Source organism: Pongo abelii, chromosome 13, assembly GCF_028885655.2.
Source record: "Pongo abelii isolate AG06213 chromosome 13, NHGRI_mPonAbe1-v2.0_pri, whole genome shotgun sequence".
Lineage (NCBI taxonomy): Eukaryota > Metazoa > Chordata > Mammalia > Primates > Hominidae > Pongo > Pongo abelii.
Genome location: NC_071998.2, coordinates 42,235,626 through 42,256,549, shown reverse-complemented (window position 1 = coordinate 42,256,549; position 20,924 = coordinate 42,235,626). Strand labels below are relative to the sequence as shown.

Genomic DNA, 20,924 nt, shown 5'->3' with positions numbered 1-20,924 from the left:
TATCAAAGAGAAATAAATATTTAAATATTTTATATTTAAAATATTCACATTATGTCTAATAATTTACACCTCTCAGAAATATTGAATCTTTCTTTTATGAGAGAAAATAGTAATTTTCCTATTTGATATCATTATTACAGGTAACATTTACCTGAGCCTTTATTATATGCCAGGTAGTTTAAGCTCATTTCATGTATTAATACTCATTTAATTTCTATAAAATGTTATAAGGTATGAATTTTTATCCTGATTTTGTGAGAATGTATTACATTTCACATATTTAGTATATCTGGCATATGTGTTTTACACAATATATTTACGTAAGATATAGAAATGAAGTATGTTTATAATTATATGAATTAAAGTCGAAGTGTTAGAGGTTTTTGCTTTCCAATTACTCAAAAATGTAGATAAAAGATTTGATATTTTGGCATGTAGGCTTTATGATATTTTCCACTATTTTCTTCTTCTCTTAATATCAGGCCCCCAACTATCCCATTGTTCCTGATGTTCAAATTTGAAGTCAGTCTAAACTACTTAATAATATGTACATAACAAGTAATATAAATGGTGTTCTAGTCTTCAAGTGACATACATCTGTTTGTATCTTATAACTTTTTATATTCTAATGCACATATACTTTTAAAAAATGGATAGATGTGGAATTTTATGTTTGAATTCCCTCGTCTTATTACTGTCAATTATAAACACTATAGATTATGCCTAAAACAGAGGCTATTCTTGTTCAGAAACTGTCTTTTGTTCTTCATATACTAACCAAGTCTCACTGCGATACAGATCTCACTGCATGGTATAGTCAAAATAAGCCCCTGGGGCCAAGGATGACAGCAGGATAAGTTCTCAAATCCTGGACTTGCTGTATATAATATCATGCTGTTTTGTCATTGTTTCCTAATGTAAAATAATGTGATCTTTTAATAAAGGAACAGGGTATGTTGTAGAGGGTTAGACTTTAGGAGATTGATACAGGGGTCGGTAGATGCTTACTCCCTGTTTCTTCTACTCCCTCAGTTAATTCAGACTGTCATTTCCATTTCTTCTGCCAACTTTCTTTTGTATTAAAGAGTTGAATTTTTCATTGGTATGCTTTCCTATATAGTTTGAATCACTTATTAATGCTGGAAGTTAACATTCTTTATTCTTCAAAATATGTGTGGCTTCTTTGAATAATTGCCATTTCAGTGATACTCCTCATACCTTCCAGTTTTGAAGGAGACTTTTGTTTAGAAGAGCATAGTATATTTTATACATATTAGTAACATGAAACCTGCTTTCTGTATTGATCATTGTACCTTGCTGCTCTGAAAAAGTATCATGTGCACTATTATACAAATTTTATTTTGTGTCTCAAATGAAAATACTACTTTAAGAGAGTTGGAATGTTTAAGATTTGAAATCCTAAGAAAAATTGGATTATTATATTCTTTTTAGTGTTATAAAGAAGTAATATGTGGTTTATATTAATATTTCACTGAATATTAGAATTTAGTTATTAAAAGTAGATCAAGGAAGAGTTATCCACTATATAAAATTTCTGACATTACTTCTCAAAAAATTTATTTTTAAAGGCAAATTTGAAGGAATATCGTTTATATTATTTATTCCTTTTAGAATGTCATAAAGATGAAATTCATAAAATGTGTTTCTCCAAGTTTAGAAAATGGGATAACTTTTAAAATGTGGAACTTTTAATCCTAAAATATTAAAGGTCAATTCTCTTGTGACTTACAGTGAAATAATAATCCAGGAGCCTATTACTGATGGAAGGGAACTTTCTTATCATTCAATAAGCATTTATGCAGGTTTCAGCCTTTTGTACATTTTAGGTCCTTAGACAATAAAAGTAGATATCTAAGAACCACATATTTCAGATTGTCTCATTTAGATTTTAGTGGAGAATTTAAAAATAGAACAATAGTAATAATACTACAATGAAATTCAATAGTTTACCATTTTTAGAGTGCTTTCTTATATTAAATGCAATATAGGTGAAGGGTTAAGAGAGTGGGTTTGCATGAGAAATACTTGGATTTGTATCCTGACCATTGTGCAACTAATGGTAAACTCGGACTAGTTATTTAATCCCTCCAAGCTCCTGTGTTTTGCTCTGAAAAACTAGGTTAAAAAAAGTATCTACTCCATGTGGTTACTGTAAAGATAAATGAAATTAAGCATGTAATATGCTACATGGTCCCTGCACTTCAGTAAATCCCTAGTAAACATTAGCTATTTTAATTTTCTGAGCCTTACAACAATTTTGGAAGTAGACAAGAAAACGACTCTTTTTCCCATTTTATAGATGGAGGAGATGGAGGCTCAGAGGGATTATGTGGCATTTCCCAACAACATAGAATTGAATCAAAGTAAGAATCAGAAAAAAAAAAAAAAAAAAAAAAACCCAGGACTTGTGATTTCCGGTCTACTATCTCAGTGGAGAAGATACATGAATTTATAAGAATTGAGAGAGACTTGACATAGGAAAAAACAGATGTAATTCAAGTTTCTGATTTTCACATACTTTTGAGATACAGAGATAGTTTATATTAGTATTAGCTATAAACTTGCCTTGAAATGATTCAAAGGAAGATAGGTTAGGATATGTCAGATATTCCCAGGTAAGAAGTCATATAATGCTTATGTAGTGTTGGTTAATAAATTCACATTTGTGTACTTCACCCTTTTATGCCTGGCCTATAGTTACGCTTCTGCTTTTTTTCAACTTGAACAGAGTATTATTAATAATTTATTCATTAGATTAGGTGTTAAGATTATACTTTCCCAAACATCATCACCCTTTCGTAGAAGGTATTTTATAACAATATATGGTTTCAACTTATGGTTTTTATCTTTTCTAATGTTTCATCCATTCATTCTTCAAAACAGTCATTAATTCAAGCAGTCATTCAAACAAGTACTCACTATCCCTGAAGCTCCAAATATGTACAGGCAGAGTATCTGGCCTTAAGTAGCTCCTCAGTCTAGTAAAGAAGATAAACATGTAAACTAATAAATTTCTACTAAAGCAATAATATGCAACAGTAGAAGCAGGCATGAAGGATCCACAGAAAACCAGGATAGAAGTTAACACTGCCTTTTTTGGGCTCACAAGAGGATTCTTGAAAAAGATCTGAGCTGGTTTTTTGAGTGCAAATAAGAATTTATTAGGCCAAAAGGTCTGAATTTTCTTTCTTTCTTTTTTTTTTTTTGATGTTCAATTAAAATTTTATTTATAGAATCATACAATCACTCAGTAAAACCACTCATTTAAAGTCCAACTGAAATAAATTCTTATTAATAAAATACCTATATTGAAAGTAATATATTGTAAGAACTCTACCTTAAATTGACCATGGGGATGAACTACAATGTCATAAAATATGAGCCAAAATGTTCACTCAATAATTTTAATTACATCACAATTAAGCCCAGAACTATGCCTTTTTTTGTGTAAGGCTGAATAAGGACAAAACTGATGAGAGAAAATTGCTTTCTAAAGCATCATTTACTGCAATAACTTACTTTATGCAATAATCAACATCACAAGACTGCAAATACTGAATAATTATGGTTATTTATGAATAGCATTTATTCACTCCTATATTCTGATAGGAGTGAAATTTTAAGACCAAAATAATAGCTGGGCATGGTGGCACATGCCTGTAATCCCAGCTACTTGGGAGGCTAAGGCAGAAGAATTGCTTGAACCCAGGAGGCGGAGGTTGCAGTGAGCCAAGATCGTGCCATTGCACTCCAGCCTGGGCAACAAGAGTGAAACTCTGTCTAAAAAAAAAAAAAAAAAAGACCAAAATAAGAGATTGCTGAATTTCATGTACCCATACTGAGAAAACAAAAACAAAAACAAACAAAAATTAAGATTTGGAAAAAGAATTAGATTCAAATTTTACCTATTTGTACCACACCTCTGGGCTGACTCACCTGAAAGATGTGCAATGCTTACCTGTCTTGCAGTCGTCATTAGGACTAAATTAATAAATGCAAGACAACAACAAAGCTCCAGTAGGTACTTGGTAAATGGCAGCTATTAGATGTAGCCAGAATTCTTCATTAAAACTTTTTTCAGTCTTTCTGATAATCATTAAGTATTTACACAACGTAAGGTAGAATACTGTATTTTCCTGAATTTTCTTACTCTTACCTGCAAGTAACTAACTTACCTCTGTTTTGCATACATTTACTATATTGTTTCTTACTCTTTGTTCACTAAATTATTTTTCACATGCATTCACAACTGCTCAAATATATAATTTCTCAAAGCTTTCCTAATTCACAACCTTAAGATAGAATGTAATTTGCAAATTCTCAGACTGTCTACCTTTATACTAAGTTGTGGCTGTTGTAGGAACATTTTTCTTGTAAACAATACAATATTACTTTTGAAAATGTCTTTGAAATATGGGATTTATTTTGCTATATTTGAGTTATTTTGAAAGTCTTTTTTAAAAAGACATAATAGTATCCTGGACTTAAAATTCATTACAAATTGCTTTAGAAGAAAAATTCTATAAAATATGATTAAACTGTGATACAATAATTCCCTAAATATGGTACTGTTTAGAGGAGATAATAAGTTACCAGAACTTGCTTATGTTGTTTTATTATGTATAGTCCAATGTGAGGGCATTTCTATGTTACATGAATCAACATAATTATACTTTTCTTACAAAATAGGAATCACATTTACTCTTAAAAATCACAAGATTATTTTAGCTCCTTTTATTTCAAAACATTTGTTTTTTAGGTAGATTAAAAATTTTACTAACTCAGCTTATTTTGAAATATCTTATTTGTATACCCATTAAGATTGCATCTCTCTTAAGATGGAAATTTAGGTCAAATTACACCTTGAATTTAACTTTACTACAGAAAATAACTGTGCCATCTTTTAAAACCGCATTCTAAATTTTAAACACAATAGATCAAAGTACATCTTATTTAAATAAATACTCTGGAATGAAGTCTCAATTATTTTCTCACAAACGTTCTTAAAATAGTCACTGTTCTCAATATAAAATGTGAGGTTTAGCTTTATTATTTTAAAGAAAGATGAAAAGTTGTTTATTTTAAAATTTTAATGATTTTGCTTTCAAATTATGGAAATTCTCCTTTGGGGACATATTTATTTGAATTATATGTGACATTATTTTTATTTCTTAAGGCTATGATTAAAAGTTTCATGGATGTCTACCAACTTGCAAGCACTAGAATCACGACATTAGAGAAGGAAATGACATCTCATCGAAGTCACATTGCGGCCTTGAAATCAGAACTTCACACAGCTTGTTTACGTGAAAATGCAAGTTTACAATCAGTAAGTCCTTGTCTAAGAATATTTTTATAACTTTTTGAATCTTGGGTTACATTTACATTTATGTTTTTAGTGTTCATAAGATCATTTGCCAATATATGTAATTTAGGGTAAATGATCAATCAAGTGACATAAAATTATTTGTGTGGAGAAAAATTTGAAAGAAGAAAAGCAATTTTTTCATTGTATTATGTATAAAGATATGCATATTGTTATCAATGCTAAAACACTACATCAAGATTCCTTTGTGTTTGGCAGTGCAGCTGACAGTTGGATTTGGCAGTATGCATAGTTAAAGCTTGCAACTGTCTGAAGATTCAGTGTGTCCCATTAAGACAGAATATTATTAATTATGCGTATAACCAAAATGGTAATTAGAACATGTGATTATTCTCTGTAGAAAACTAGACTTATCCATAATACATGCCTAACTAAAGATGCATGTTGTGATTCATCTATATGATTAAAATTCAGTTTCAGCAGCTATTTTCATGTCTTAAAATTTTAGCCCATGATGAAGTTTGGGCTCACTTAACCCTAAAAAAAAAAATTTCTCTACTTGAAGTATATGTTTGGGGAGTTTTAAAAAATGAATGTATTGTGACATAAAGGAATAAGTAAACATTTAAACTTTCCCTCAAAAGGCTGATATGTCAACAATAGATTCAGAAGGTTATCAATAATTGGAATGTCTTTTTAATTTTTTTTTTGGTTTGATTACAGTGACTTATAAAGAAAAACAGTATCATTTTGCTATTCCGCTCTTGACCCACTTCAAATGCTGCATTCAACAGAAAAAGAGTTAGCATTAAAACAAATAGATACATGGCTGTGATCTGATTCCTCACCTTCTGGTCTTGGCTCAAGTGCCAGCATCCAAATAAATTCTTTGTAACCAGGGTATTCAAAATCACAACCATCAACCCTCCCTGCCCCATGAAAAACTCTCTGTCTCTCTTTTGCCCCATATTTCCTGTCTACCTTCCACCTTTCTTATTTTATTTTTTTCCCTTTAGCAGTTATCATCAAACTGACATATGGTGCATTTTATTTATTTGCATATTGTTTGTTTGCTCCTTCCTCAGTAGAATGTAGGTTCCATAAAGAAAGGCAGTTTTCAGTGTTTGCTTCATTGCTGTTAAGACTTTCCAGTTCCAAGAGCAGTCTGGCTTATAGTAGGTGCTCAATATTTATTGAGTGAAAAGTATGAGTAATTTATCCAGTAAATGTAAAAAGACAGTTATTTGGGACCAGAGTTGTGAGTTCAGTTTTTAAAATGACTTTGTTAATTTCTTAATGAGAGATTAGTAAATTTGACCTCCAACAAGAGAAATTAAAATGAAGAGGAAACTTTTTAAAATTTTGGAGTATTTGGAATTTATTCTAGCCTTTTTCATATTTCTTCTTGCTGTCTCTGATTTGATTGGTTAATTTTACATTATACTGTTTAAGTTGTATCGGCTTTGTTGGGTTGTACTATTATTACTTTTTACTGTTACTTAATATGAAAACAATTACTTGTATTTTAAGAAGACCAAACTTGGTAAGGTGAGATTGTTTCTCCGTGAGTTCAAAAAATTTTTACCAATTCTTATGCTACTGATATCTTAATGAAAGTGTGTTTAATATACTTCACAATCATACCAAAACTCTACTTTTCAACATTTTTCCCCTTTGAACATATCTACAGGATACATTCATCATTTCATTTAGAAGAGGTGGTTCACTTGGTAGTGATTCTTCATCTATAGAATGCGAAACATTCCCCCAGGTGATTCTGATGTATCCTTTTAGGAGAATGCTGCCCAATTCTGTGTCTCGACAGGATGTGTGCTCTCCTGTCTTTTCCCTTAGTTGAGAATCACTGTTTTAAAAATAATAAACTTGTGTAATGGTTTTTATTTTTTAAAGATATTTGTATATGCATTTACTAACTTGAACTTTTTAAGAACTCTCTAAAGGAAGTAGAAAAACAAACCTTGGTCTTTGTATTTCATAGATGAGAGGCAATATTGTTTGGTGGGTAAGAGCATGGGCTTTGGAGGTATATCCATTAGGAATACTATCAAGTGTAAATAACAGAATATTTGACTAGCACAATTTAAAAAATAGAGGAGTGCACATATCTCTTTGACCTACTGATTTCATTTCCTTTGGATATATACCCAGTTGTGGGATTGCTGGATCACATGATAGTTCTAGTTTTAATTTTTTGAGGAACCTTCATACTGTTTTCCATGACTGTACTAATTTACATTTCTACAACCAGCGTGTGCAAAGATTCCTTTTTCTCCACATCTTCACCAACACTTATCTTTTGTTTTTTGTTAACAGCCATTGTAACAGGAGTGAGGTGATATCTCATTGTGGTTTTCATTTGCATTTCCCCGAAGATTAGTGATATTGAGCATTTTTTCATATACAAGTCCATTTGTATGTCTTCTTTTGAGAAATGTCTATTTAGGTCTTTTGCCCATTTTAAAAATCAAGTTATTTGTTTTCTTGCTATTCTTAGAGGTCCTTACATATTTGGGATATTAATCCCTGTCACATGTATAGCTTACAAATATTTTCTCCCATCCTGTAGGTTGTCTCTTCACTGTGCTGATTGTTTCCTTTGCTGTGCAGGGCTTTTTAGTTTGATTTAATCTCATTTGTCTGTTTTTGGTTGTATTGCATATAATTTTTAAGATCATATCCCAAAAAATCATTGCCAAGAACAATGGCATGGAGTTCCCCCATGCTTTCTTCTAGTAGTTTCAGAGTTGTGATATCTGTGCTCCTATGTTTATCACAGCACTGTTCACAATAGCCAAGATATATAATCAGCCTAAGTGTCCATCAATGGATGGATGGATGAAGGAAATATGGTATATATACATAATAAACACTATTCAGTCTTAAAAAAGAACAAAATCTTGTCATTTACGACAACATGGATGAATCTGTAGGACATTATGTTAAATGAAATAAGCCAGGCATAGACAAATACTGCATCTCACTCATATGTAGAATCTAAACAAGTAATCTCATAGTAGAGAACAGATTGGTGGTTACCAGAGGATGGAGTGGATAGGGGAGAGAGAGCAATGGGGAGTTGTTGGTCAGAGAATATATAATTACAGTTAGGTAGGAGAAATAAGTTCTAGATCTCTATTGTACAACATGGTGACTATAGTTAATAAAGACGTATTCTTGAAAAGTGCAAAGAGTGAATTTTAAGGGTTCCTACCATAAAAACGATACCTATGTGAGGTATTACATTTGTTAATAGCTAGATCTAACAATTTTACAATGTATGTATACTTGAAAACATGTTGTACATGATAAATACATGCAATTTCATCTTTCAATTAAAAAGTAGAGTACTTTTTTTCTCACATTACAGGAAGTCTAGAAGTAGGTGGTTATTGTTATTAGTTTAGTGGCTCAACTTTTCTGTAATTTCTCTGCTTACTCCCTCATTGTCATAAGATTGCAGCCCAGATCTAGAATTTGTAGTAACATTCAAGTCAGAAGGATGGGATAGCCCAACAACAGCTTATATATATATGTGTTACTCAGTTATATATGTTCCTCCAAAGGCATGTATATAGATATATAGATATAGGTATGTAGACAGATCTCTATACACACCTTAAAAGGCTTTTCCTTTTAAAAACATATATTTAATATTTATATATTTCAAAGAAGGGAAAATCTTCTGAAGAAGCTCCAAACAGGTTTCTGCTTATGTTCCAATAGCTGGAAATGGGTCATGTGGCCACACGTAGCTGAAATAAGTTAAGGGACAAGGGAGTTAGGAAGGAGTGGATATTGTGTTAACCAGTTAATAGTGTGTGCCATAGAAGTCAAATAAGTTTGGATTCAGATTCTAGTTCTGTCAGTTGCTAACTATGTGGCTTGCATGTCAGGGCTTTCATCTGTAAAATGGGGATAATGATATTGCTACCTAATAGAGATGTTGGGCAGTCTAGTGAGAAGTGTTAAAGTACTTAGGACCTTGCCTCACACTTAGTAAAAAAAAAAAAAAGTCAGCTATTATTCTAATCATCATTATCTTGATAGAAAGTCATTGGATTATACCACAGGAAAAGATTATTTACTAATCTAACACTTTCAACTACAAATTTCATCATTTTATCCTGCTTCCTACTATAGCCTTGAGCATGTAACTCCTCTTCTTTGATCACCATTAGCATATTCCAGTGACTGAGCTCTCTGCTCCTTTCTGCAGCCTGTTTTCCTCTCCTTTCATTGATACATTCTTAAAAAGTAATCTATACTTGCTTCTGTATACTCACTTTCCATTTATTCTTGAGCTTTGCTACCATCTGACTTTTGAGTCTGTCATTCTGCTGAGACTATTTTTCAAAAGTCACCAATAATTTTATGCTTGCTCTATCCATTAGTTCCTTTCCATCCCTTTCAATTTTTATGCAACATCAGGTCTTTAGCTACTCCTTTCTTCTTTAAACACTCATCTCGTTTGTTTCACATGTCTGCTTTTCCTTTGTTGACTCCCAGGCCTCTGCTTACTTGTGCTCTGCCTTCTTTGTATTATTAATTCTTTTCTTTATCTATTAATTCAAAATTTATTAAGCATGTGCTTTTTGGTGGGCACAGTTCTGTTCTTGGAGATATCATATGAACCAAAACAGACAATCCTTGTTCTCATAAACTTAAAATCTAGAAGTGGAATTATTTTTCATATAATCACACTAAATAATGTGTAATTACTAACCAAGACAATGCACTGAAAGGAAAGAACTTGACTGATTATGAGTTTTTTAAACAATGGGGCTGTCCTAGACTAGGGTATGAGTAAAACATTTTCAGAGTCAGTGATGCTTGAGCTAGTGTCTGAAGATTGGGTAGGAATTATCCAATGATGCAAAAGAACAGTGATCTAGATCAGGAAAAGGGGAGTGGTGACTTCTACAAAGTTTCTGTGATGGAAAGAAGAAACTGAGAAAGACCAGTGTGGCTGGCGGAAGAAAGCAAAGGCGAGAGAGGTCTAATATAAGAATGGTCTGGAGAAAAGGGCAGAGGTCAGACTTTGTTCTTTTTCCTAAGAGCAAAGGAAAACTCACTGAAAAATTTTAAAGGAGGAATGAGCTCAGATTTGCATTTTAAAAAAGATCACTTTGGCTACAGTGTGAGGAACCAGCTAGACATGAAGAACGAGAGAAAATGGTGTGCCTGGGACAATTCCTAGTTTTTTGCTTTTGGAAATGGATCAATGATCTCATTTACTGATAAAGAAAACAGTGGAATGGGGAGAATATTATGAATTTAGTTTCGAGTATGTTGAGTTTGAGTTTCCCTTAATCTAATGTTTTGGAATGTTAATATCCACTGACATAGATGGTTTGAGCATCAGGGACATATAGGTAGTACTTTGTACCATCACCTCTGAAAAGCACTGAATGTGTACTCATTTCCTTTCCTTTGGAACTCACACATCTCTGTGTTCCTTATTGCATAGACCATTTTCTACCTGTATTTAACAATATAGAAATAATCATTAAGTGGACATTATTTGAGATATGGAGACAGAGGTGAATAAGACATGATCTCTGCCCTTGTGAGTTCCTCTTCTAGCTGGGGAAACAGAGACATAAGCCAATCACAAAAATAGGCATATAAAAAATCTGTGGATGCGCAAATGAGAGAAGAGTACATTCTAACATTGTCAGAAGAAAGTGCTGAGAAGATAATGTATGTGTAGGAGTCTCTGAAGATTGTATAGCAATTTGACACCTTGTAAAGTGGGAAGAGCAATCAAAATATATATTTTATGTTGACTTGGGTCTTATGGATAGTACATATGTTTAATGAATGAAATTATCATTTTGTATAATAGGAAATGTATTGTTATTTTAGTTCCATTCCCCTTCTTAATTAAAGCCACCCAACTCACCCAAACAGCCTGTACCCAGTGAGCCCAAGACTGCTTGCAATAGTCATTCCAAACCTTACCTTCCTCAGTTCCCAATCCATTCTTGCACCATCCAATTCCAGCTTTTTACTTTATAATCTGATTTGATTCCACTTCTGACCATTTTGTTCTTGATGCTCTTTCTTGATCTCTCTCATATTTATTTTGGCTACTCTCAAAACTATTAACCAGCTGCCATTTTCCCCTTCTCACAGAAGGCTTTAGAATCAGACGGGCCTGGATGTACATTCTGACACTGTTACTCATTAGCCATTAAAACACTCTAATCATCAGTTTTGATATTTGTAATAAGTAGATGAAAATTCCCACATTGTTGGGTTGTTATGAGGACGAAACAAAGACAGTGTCTGGCATATTAGTAGGTGATCAATAAATATTCTCTTATCTTTGTGTAAAAAGATTTTCTGATATATATATTTCCTACAGCTAAGCTATACTATAATTTTAAGAAATATAAGTTAACTATGAGGAAATCTTTTTATTTTTAGGCAAAAGAACTAAAACAACCCTTATATCAGTGCTTTTAGCATATAATAAGTACTGTGTTACCGTTACCTGTTGTTGTTATGACTTATTTAATGAATCAAGGCAGCCAGTATGTACTCATTACTATCCTATCCAGCAATTTCACCAGATACAAAATAAATATTCATTATTTATCAAAAACATATGTCATGTCATTGTAATGCATATAAAGAGATTGATCATATTGTAGACATGAATAATTATCTTTAAAAACTATCCATCTTTAGGTAACATTTTCAGTTTTTTTAGCAACACAATAATAATGCTAGAGTTCATGTAAGATTTCTCATCAATTGTACACTTGCCAGTACTTTAACTTTTCCAGTATGTTGGTCTTTGGCCCATTAACTTAGGACTGCTCCAGAGCTTTTATCTTGAGTTATAATAACTAGAAAGGGCTTTGAGTAAAGAGCTTTTGAGTTCCATACAGCCCAGTAGAGAACAGTACAGCAGTCACAACCAATTACTTGTGGGTGTTTGGAGACCAGCACACCCACAGCTATGGAGAAACATGATACTTCAGTCTTGAAACACAGAATGCCAAACCCAAATACTTTGCTGTGAGTTATGATGCTGCAAACTATGGTATTGATTTGCTTCATTTCCACTGTATGTTTAAGCAGTATGTTTTTAATTTTATAGGACTTTATTTATGAGTAAATAATAAATTACAGCTCAGAGGACCATTCCATTAGTGTCTTTGGGGGAGAAATATCTTTGCATCATTGTTCAGATTATGTCAGATTTGATACTTGTCAGATGGTATTATATTGTTAATAAAAGTGAATTGTTTAGATATTTTGGTTCAGTTAAGATGAAAAAAAAGGATCCTCTTTCTCTTAAGTTCCAAAATAACATTTCACCACATTTATTTTAATTATACTTTATGGATAGCAGAGGGATCATTTGTTAATATTAGTGTTGTGTAGATAGAGAAACTGACACAGAATTCAAGTATTTTTCTCCAGGTAAGTTGCTTCCACAAACATTCATATACCTTATCTTAGTTGATTATTGATATTCATTATTGAGTTTTTAGCTCTTTAAGAATATTTTTTTGAAACAGCTGTTAGCCTTGACAATTTGTTGAGAGAGGCTATACAGTGCACTTCAGTGGTATAAAGTACAGATTCTGGAGTTCAACTCCCTGGCTTTTAATTAGAAACCAATCAGATTACAAGCCAAGACCTCTGATTCCCTGTCAGGTGCTTTCCGATGAGACTGCAATGTGGAATAAGACAAATCTTTACCATCATGGCACTTCAGATATAGTGGAGAATACAACCATTGTACAAGTAATTAAAAGAGGGCTGTTAAAGTACAAGCATAGGGTGCTTTCAGAGCATGTAACTGAGGGACTTCACTTGGGCTGTGGTGAGGAAAGGCCTGCTTGGGGAATTGAAGTCTCAGTTGAAAAAAATGAAGATTAAGTCGGAGTTGGCATGAGAAAGCATGGCAAGCTCAAGGGATTGAAAGATGTCTAGCATGGTTGAAGCAGAGTGGATTAGATGGAGAATTGTGAGAGATGACACTGGAGAAGGGGCCAGCTGTGTGGCATATAAGCTGTGATAAATTGCACTGTTTGAGAAACTCTCACTGTAATATCTCTGACAACTACATTACAAAATATTTACTCCTTTTACTTTATTTTCCTTACTCCAAATTTCATTTTTTTCCTATTCTCAAAATTCACCTGCATTTTATGTCATAACAGTGCTCATTTTACCCTTTTGCTAAATACTTCTTAGTTAGATTTTCATTAAATTCTCTCATTTTTATTGTGACTGCCAGCTCTGGCTTTTGGATACTAATAGAGCTGAATAAGGAAAACATAAAATATCAAAAACTGGACAGCTCAGTCAACATGCAAACATATTTTTTTTTGATCCTTGGCATATATTTCCAAACTTTTAAAGGTTTCTCATATTCTAGAAACTCAATAGTTGTTTGTATAGGAAACAGGGGCCTGGAGTTATTAATGCGTATTCCAATGGCCTCATACCTTCTTTCTAGAATTTTGTTTTATGTAATGCAGTTTAAGAAGATGCACTTTCATCATGGTGACTAACCCAAATCCTGATAGTGACTTTTGTTACATGATATAAATTTTATATTTATATAAATATAAGTATACATTCATATAATATAAAACATATTAGATATATATTATTTTGCATATCAGTATAAACATTAATATACATTTATATAGTTCTATTCCACAGTGATGAAGTTTTACAAGGATGGAGCAAGAAGTGACAGAATTAAAATTTCAAAGTGATCAGTGTAATTGATTAGTAATTAAGTTGCAGAAAATATGGATAGTAACTGGCAACGTAATGCTCTCATTATTCCTATTAGTTTTTCAAAGAATGGCAACAACTAAATATGCTTCTGAGTGTCTCCCCTACTATTTTATCTTTTTTACCAAATTGAGTTCTTTACGGGTTTCAATTACCTATTAAACATCTGCACTTTGATTTTCTGCAAAAGCCTGAAATTCGCTGAGGTCCCAAACTGAACACTTTTTTCAACACTTCTGTGCCCTGTTTTTCCTAATTCTCCTTTGCCTGCATTGCTTGTCTCTGAAATAACTGTCCACCTTGCAGCCCAAGGAAGATTCCTTAACTTTTGTTCCACTTTCCCTCTACCACCAATATTTAATCTATCGCTAAGCCTTACTGTTTCTACCACCACAGATCTCTTAGACCCATCCTCTTATTTCTATCTGTGTGGTCACATGACCATTTTCCTGGGCTATTGCAATGGTCTTCCAATAAGTTTTCTCATATCTAGTCTTTTTTCTTCTATTCACCCTGCCATATTAGTGCCAGAGTTATCCTTCCAAAACACAGATATGGTCAGGTCATGGCATTACTGAAAACATTTTCAAACTTTTAAAGATTTCTCATATTCTAGAAACTCAAGAGTTGTTTTTTCTCTACAGTTTCCCCATAATAAAGTATGAGTTTTTTACCATTGACATTCTGGCGTATTCTGACTCTTCTGGTTTTTTTCACCATTGTTCAATTGGCAGAAGAAGTAAGAGTTCCTTCGTTCTGATCATTTATCACTGTATTTACATGTCTGGGTTCTGTATAGTAGTCTGACTTATATAACCAATTAGTTGTGTATGTATTAGCATATTGTGAGACTTTGAGGTGATGTCTTAGTCATATTTATAATCCATTATAGTGATCTGACTTTAATAAATGCTGCTTGATTTGAATTGAAATTAATAAGAAGATCACTCATTTCATAATATTTGTTCAATCTATACTTGTTATTGGACCTATACTTTGCACAAACCATGATTCCCTCCGAATTTTTCTTTAATTTCCATCAAACTTTTTTATATTATTCTGTATTAGCACTTAATGAAAATGAGTAGAATAATTTACATATTCTATATATGGTAAAATTTTAAGTAAATACTTTTAAATAATATACATTGGATGTTTCTTCTCACAACTTTTCCTAAAAAAAAAAAAAAAGACAACACAAAATTATTTGCGACAAAGAAGAACATTCTTTTCAACATACCACTTAAATGATTTTCTCAGATATTTTGGCACCCCTACCTCTGTGTGTTTATGTAGAGGTAGACATACATAGACATAAAATAACAATCATAATACCTTTTACTTACATGGTATATACTCAGTAAGTGTTTGTTAGTGACAATGATATACCAAGTTAAAATGAACTCTACTTAGGCCTAGCAAAAAGTAAGAGTTTATGTTATTTCAGAAATGGAGGTCTAATTTACATAAATCAGTAGAAAGTTTGTTTTCAAAAATGTGTTTCCTTGAAGTCTTCCCTCACACTATATACAGAAATTAACTAAAAATGAATCAAAGACCTATTTATAAGAGCTAAAACTATAAAATTCTTTTTAAAAATTATGTTTTGAACTGACACATTATAATTGCACATATATCTGGGGTATAATTTGATGTTTTAATGCATATTTATGTTGTATAATGATCCAGTCAGGGTAGTTAGTGTATCCATAATCTCATGCATTTATCATTTATTTGTGGTGAGAACATTCAAAGCCTCTCTTCTAGCTATTTTCTAATATACAACATTTTACTGTTAACCATAGTCACATCCATGCAATAAACATTGGAGTGCAGCTATCTCTTTGACCTACTGATTCCATTTCCTTTGGATATATACCCAGTAGTGGTATTTCTGGGTCATATTGTAGTTCTATTTTTAACATTTTGAGGAAACTCCATACCGTTTTCCATTAATAGCTGTACTACTTTACAACCCTACCAACAGTGTGTAAATGTTCCCTTTTCTCCACATCCTTACCAACATTTGTTTTCTTTTGCCTTTTTGGTAATAATGATTCTAACTGAAATGAGGTGATATCTCATTGTGGTTTTGATTTGCATTTCCGTGATGATTAGTGATGTTGAGCATTTTTTCATATGCCTGTTATCTACTTGTATGTCTTCTTTTGAGAAATGTCTATTCAGGTCTTTTGCCTATTTTTAAATTGGGTTCTTTCTTTTTTTTTTTGTTTTTTTGCTGTTGTGTTGTTTGAGTTCCTTATATATTCTGGATATTAACCCTTTGAGAGGTGTATAGTTTACATATATTTTCTGCCATTCTGTAGGTTGTCTCTTTACTCTGTCCATCATTTCCTTTGCTGTGCAAAAGCTGTTTAGTTTGATGTAATCACATTTGTCCATTTTTGTTTTTGTTGCCTGTGCTTTTGAGGTCTTACTCAAAAAACTCTTGCCCAACCCAATATCATGAAGCATTTCTCCTATGTTTTCTTCTAGTGCTATCATAGCTTTGCATTTTACATTTAAGCCTATTACCTATTTTGAGTTGATTTTTGGATATGGTAAGAGGTAGGGGGTCTAATGCCATTCTTTTACATGTGGATATTTAGTTTTCCCGATGCCATTTATTGAAGAGATTGTCCTCTCCCCAGTGTGTGTGCTTAGCACCTTAGGTGTATGACTTTATTTCTGGGTTCTCTGTTCTGTTGCATTGGTTTATGTGTCTGTTTTTATGCCAGTACCATGCTGTTTTGCTTACTATAGTTTTGTAGTATATTTTGAAGTCAGGTAGTATGATGCCTGTGGCTGTGTTTTATTTGCTCAGGATTGTTTTGGCTATTCAGGGTTTTTGTGTGTGTATGTGGTTTCACATGTATTTTAGGACTTTTTTTTCTATTTCTGTGAAGAATGTCATTGGTCTTTTGATAGGGACTGCATTACATCTATAGGTCGCTTTGGGCAGTATGGCCATTTTAACAATATTAATTCTTCCAATCCATGAACATGAGATATCTTTTCATTTATTTGTATCCTCTTCACTTTATTTTATTAAAATTTTATAGTGTTCAGTATAGAGATTTTTCACATCTTTGGTCACATTGCTTCATAGATATCTTACTTTTTTATAGCTATTTTAAATGGAATTGTTTTCTTTATTTCTTTTTCAGATAGTTGACTATTTGAACATAAAAATGCTGCTGATTTTTTATATTGATATTATATCCTGAAACTTTACTGAATTCATTTATTACTTGTAACAATTTTTTTGGTGCAGTTTTTGGGGTTTTCTGTGTATAAGATCATGTTTTCTGCAAACAGAGACAACTTGACATCCTCCTTTCCAATTTAGATACCTTTCGTTTCTTTCTTTTGCAGGATTGCTCTGGCTAGGACTTCCAGTACTATGTTGAATAGAAGTGGCGAATGTGGGTGTCCTCGTTTTCTTCCTGATTTTAGGGGAAAAACATCTTTTCCCCATGCAATATGATGTTGGTTATGGGTTTCCCATAGGCCTTTATTGTTCTGAGGTACATACCTACTATTCCTCACTTGTTGAGAGCTTTTATCATGATAGATGTTGAATTTTGTCATCCTTTTTCTGTGTCTATTGAAATGATCATATTTTGTCTTTATGTTAATGTGGTATATCATAGTTATGGATTTGTGTATATTAAACCATCCTTGCATCCCCATGATGAATTCCACTTGATCACAGTGAATAATCTGTTTAATGTGCTGTTGAGTTTTGTTTGATAGTATCTTGTTGAGAAAGTTTGCCTCTATGTTCATCAGGGATATTGGCCTGTAGTTTTTTTTGTCTGCGTGTCCTTGTGCAATTTTGGAGTCAGGATAATGCTGACCTCATAAACTGAATTTAAAAGTATTTTCTCCTCTTCAATTTTCTGGAATAGTTTGAGTAGAATTTTTATTTCTTCTTCTTTGAATGTTAGATAGATTTCAGCAGTAAAGCCATCAGGTCCTGAACTTTTCTTTGACGGAAGATGTTTAATTAAGATGTTCAATTTCCTCACTTGTTTTTGGTCTGTTCAGATTTTCTGTTTCTTCATAATTTAATCTTGGAAGGTTATGATCCTTTATATTTCTGTGGTATCAATTGTGATGTCTTCTTTTTAATCTCTGATATTATTTATTTTTTCTTTCTTTTTCTTAGTCTTGCTAAAGGTTTGTCAATTTTGGTTACTTTTCCAAAAAACGAATGCTTCAGTTTGTTAATCTTTTAAATTATTTTTCTTAGTCTCTACTTCTAAAAATTATTTCCATCCTTCTACCAATTCTGGGCTTAGTTTGTTCTTGTTTTTCTAGTTCCTGGAGGTGTATCATTAGGTTGTTTATTAGAAATCTTTCTTCTTTTTTAATGTAGGTGCTATAAGCTTCCCTGCAAGAATGGCTTTTGCTGTGTCTCGTAGATTTTGGTACGATATGTTTCCATTCTCATTTGTCTCAGGAAATTTAAAATGTCCCTCTTAATTTTCTTTAACCCTTACCATGCACTATATACAAAAATTAAGTCAAAATGGATTAAAAACCTACATAAAAGATCTAAAACTATAAAATGTTTAGTAAAACACATACCAATAAATCTTCATGAGCTTGGATTTGGCAATGGATTCTTATGGATTCTTAGATATGACACCAAAAGGATAAGTGACAAAAGAAAAATAATAAATTGGACTTCTTCAAAATTAAAAGCATGGAAAGACTCTATCGAGACAGTGAAAAGACAACCCATAGAATGGGGGAAAATATTTATAATTATATATCTGATTAATCTCTGATATCCATACTATACAAAGAACTCTTACAACTCAACAACAAAAAGACAATCTAATTTTTAAAAAATCACAGAGGACTTGAACAGCTAATTCTCCATAGAAGATATGCAAATGCTTTGGGAGGCTGAGGCAGGAGGATCACTTGAGGCCAGGGAGACCACCCTGGGTAATGTAGTGAGACCTCATCTCTACGAAAACTAAAAAAGATTAACTGGGTGTGGTGGTATGTGCTTGTAGTCCTGACTACATGAGAGGCCAAGGTGAGAGGACTGCTTGAGCCCAGGAGTTGAAGGCTGCAGTGAGCTATGATCATGCCACTGCACTCCAGCCTGGGCAACAGTGTGAGACCCTGTCTCAAAAAAAAAAAAAAAAGAAAGAAAGAAAAGAAAAAAAGAAAAGGAAATGCAAATGAAAACCACAGAGAGATACCACTTTACACCCATTAGGATGGTCATAATTAAAGGAAGATAACAAGCATTGCAAGGATATGGAGAAATTGGAACCCCTATACATTGCTGGTGGGAATGTAAAGTAGTAAACCACTGTGGAAAATGATTCCTCAATAAGTTAAACTTGGAGTTACCATATGACCCAGCAAATTTACTCCTGCATATGTACCTAAAAGAATTGAAAACAGGTATTCATACAAATAAATACTTGTTACAAATGTTTATAGCAGCACTATTTACAAAGCCAAAAGGTAGAAACAACCCAAAGTCCATCAGTTGATGAATAGGTAAATGCCATACAGCCAAACCATGGACTAATAATAAAATTCAGCAATAAGAAGGGATGAAGCACTGATACGTGTTACAACATGGATGCACTGTGAAATCGTTATGCTAAATGAAAGAAGCCAGACACAAAAGGCCACATTTGTATGATTCCATTTTATATGAAATATCCAGAATAGGCAAATCCATGGAGACAAGAAAGCACATTAGTGATTGACAGAGGCTAGGGGGAGGAGAGGATGGAGAGTGACTGCTTAATGCATATGGAATTTCATTCTGGGGTGATGAAAAAGTTCTGGAACTACATGGTGGTGATGGTGGCACAATGTGAATGTTTCTCATGCCATTGAATTGTACACTTTAAAATTGCAAAACTAGTAAATTTTATGTGTATTTTATCTCATTAAAAAATATTTCTTTGAGTTCTTGGGTGGTGTAGGATAGGCAGGTAGATTGTTGCTTACACAGGATGGCAATATGTTGTAGTGGAAAGAGCATGACAGAGACTCAGAGGAAATTTGGGTTCTAGAGCAAACTTTGCTACTGACTCACCTCAAAGCTTTGGGAAATAAATTGTGCTATCTCCCTGGGTCTTGGTTTTCCTGGCTGTAAAATGAAGGGTTGCTATTTGATGAAATCTAAATTCCCTGTCAGCTTTAAAATTCTTCAACTGAAGTTACAAATACTGATTTTGAATCCAAGATTCTAACTATGTTTTGTCTTGTTCCTGTGTCAGTTTACAACAATAGAATAAGTGTTTCTAAATTTATAATAAAATTATATGTTGAATTTGGTTATATTAACATATAATGTAAATGTAAGTCATTTACAAATGTATACCAGTTATGTGAATCTCACAATGTGACTTGTAACTAGGTAGTCAATAAATCCCCAAAGTAATAAAAAAATGTATTAGCGTATTTGTAAGGAGTATTTCCTTTTTTTATGCAACATTTTTTGATACTTAATATGTTAGGAATGTGAACTTTTAACTCATCAGACTATTGTAACATATTTGAAAATTATAGTAATTTGATTAAAATGTTGCCTATAAGGCAAAAGGCTTAGTTAATAGAATCCATATGTAATTAAAATGCAGAACTAAATGTAATCAGACTCCAGTGACTAGTGCCTTCATACTGATAGTTTTACAATGGCCTCTGGGGTTGAAAGTTTAAATGTTACAGAATGTAACAACCTTGCAGAAAACAACTTAGGCTGGCCATTTAGCTGTTTGAAAGTCATCAACATAGTTACTTGATA

At 32.7% G+C, this 20,924-nt stretch overlaps 1 protein-coding gene across 14 annotated transcripts in view; it reads left to right on the top strand.

Moving 5' to 3' along the window:
* The window catches only part of CCDC171 (coiled-coil domain containing 171), a 467,560-nt gene that overhangs the window by 389,823 nt on the left and 56,813 nt on the right, over positions 1–20,924 (top strand). For all 14 annotated transcript variants that reach the window (XM_054519835.2, XM_054519832.2, XM_054519828.2 and 11 more), the window contains one exon: positions 5,198–5,350. In XM_054519835.2, coding sequence (XP_054375810.2) covers positions 5,198–5,350 — 153 coding nt within the window. The remainder of the gene's footprint in view (positions 1–5,197; positions 5,351–20,924) is intronic.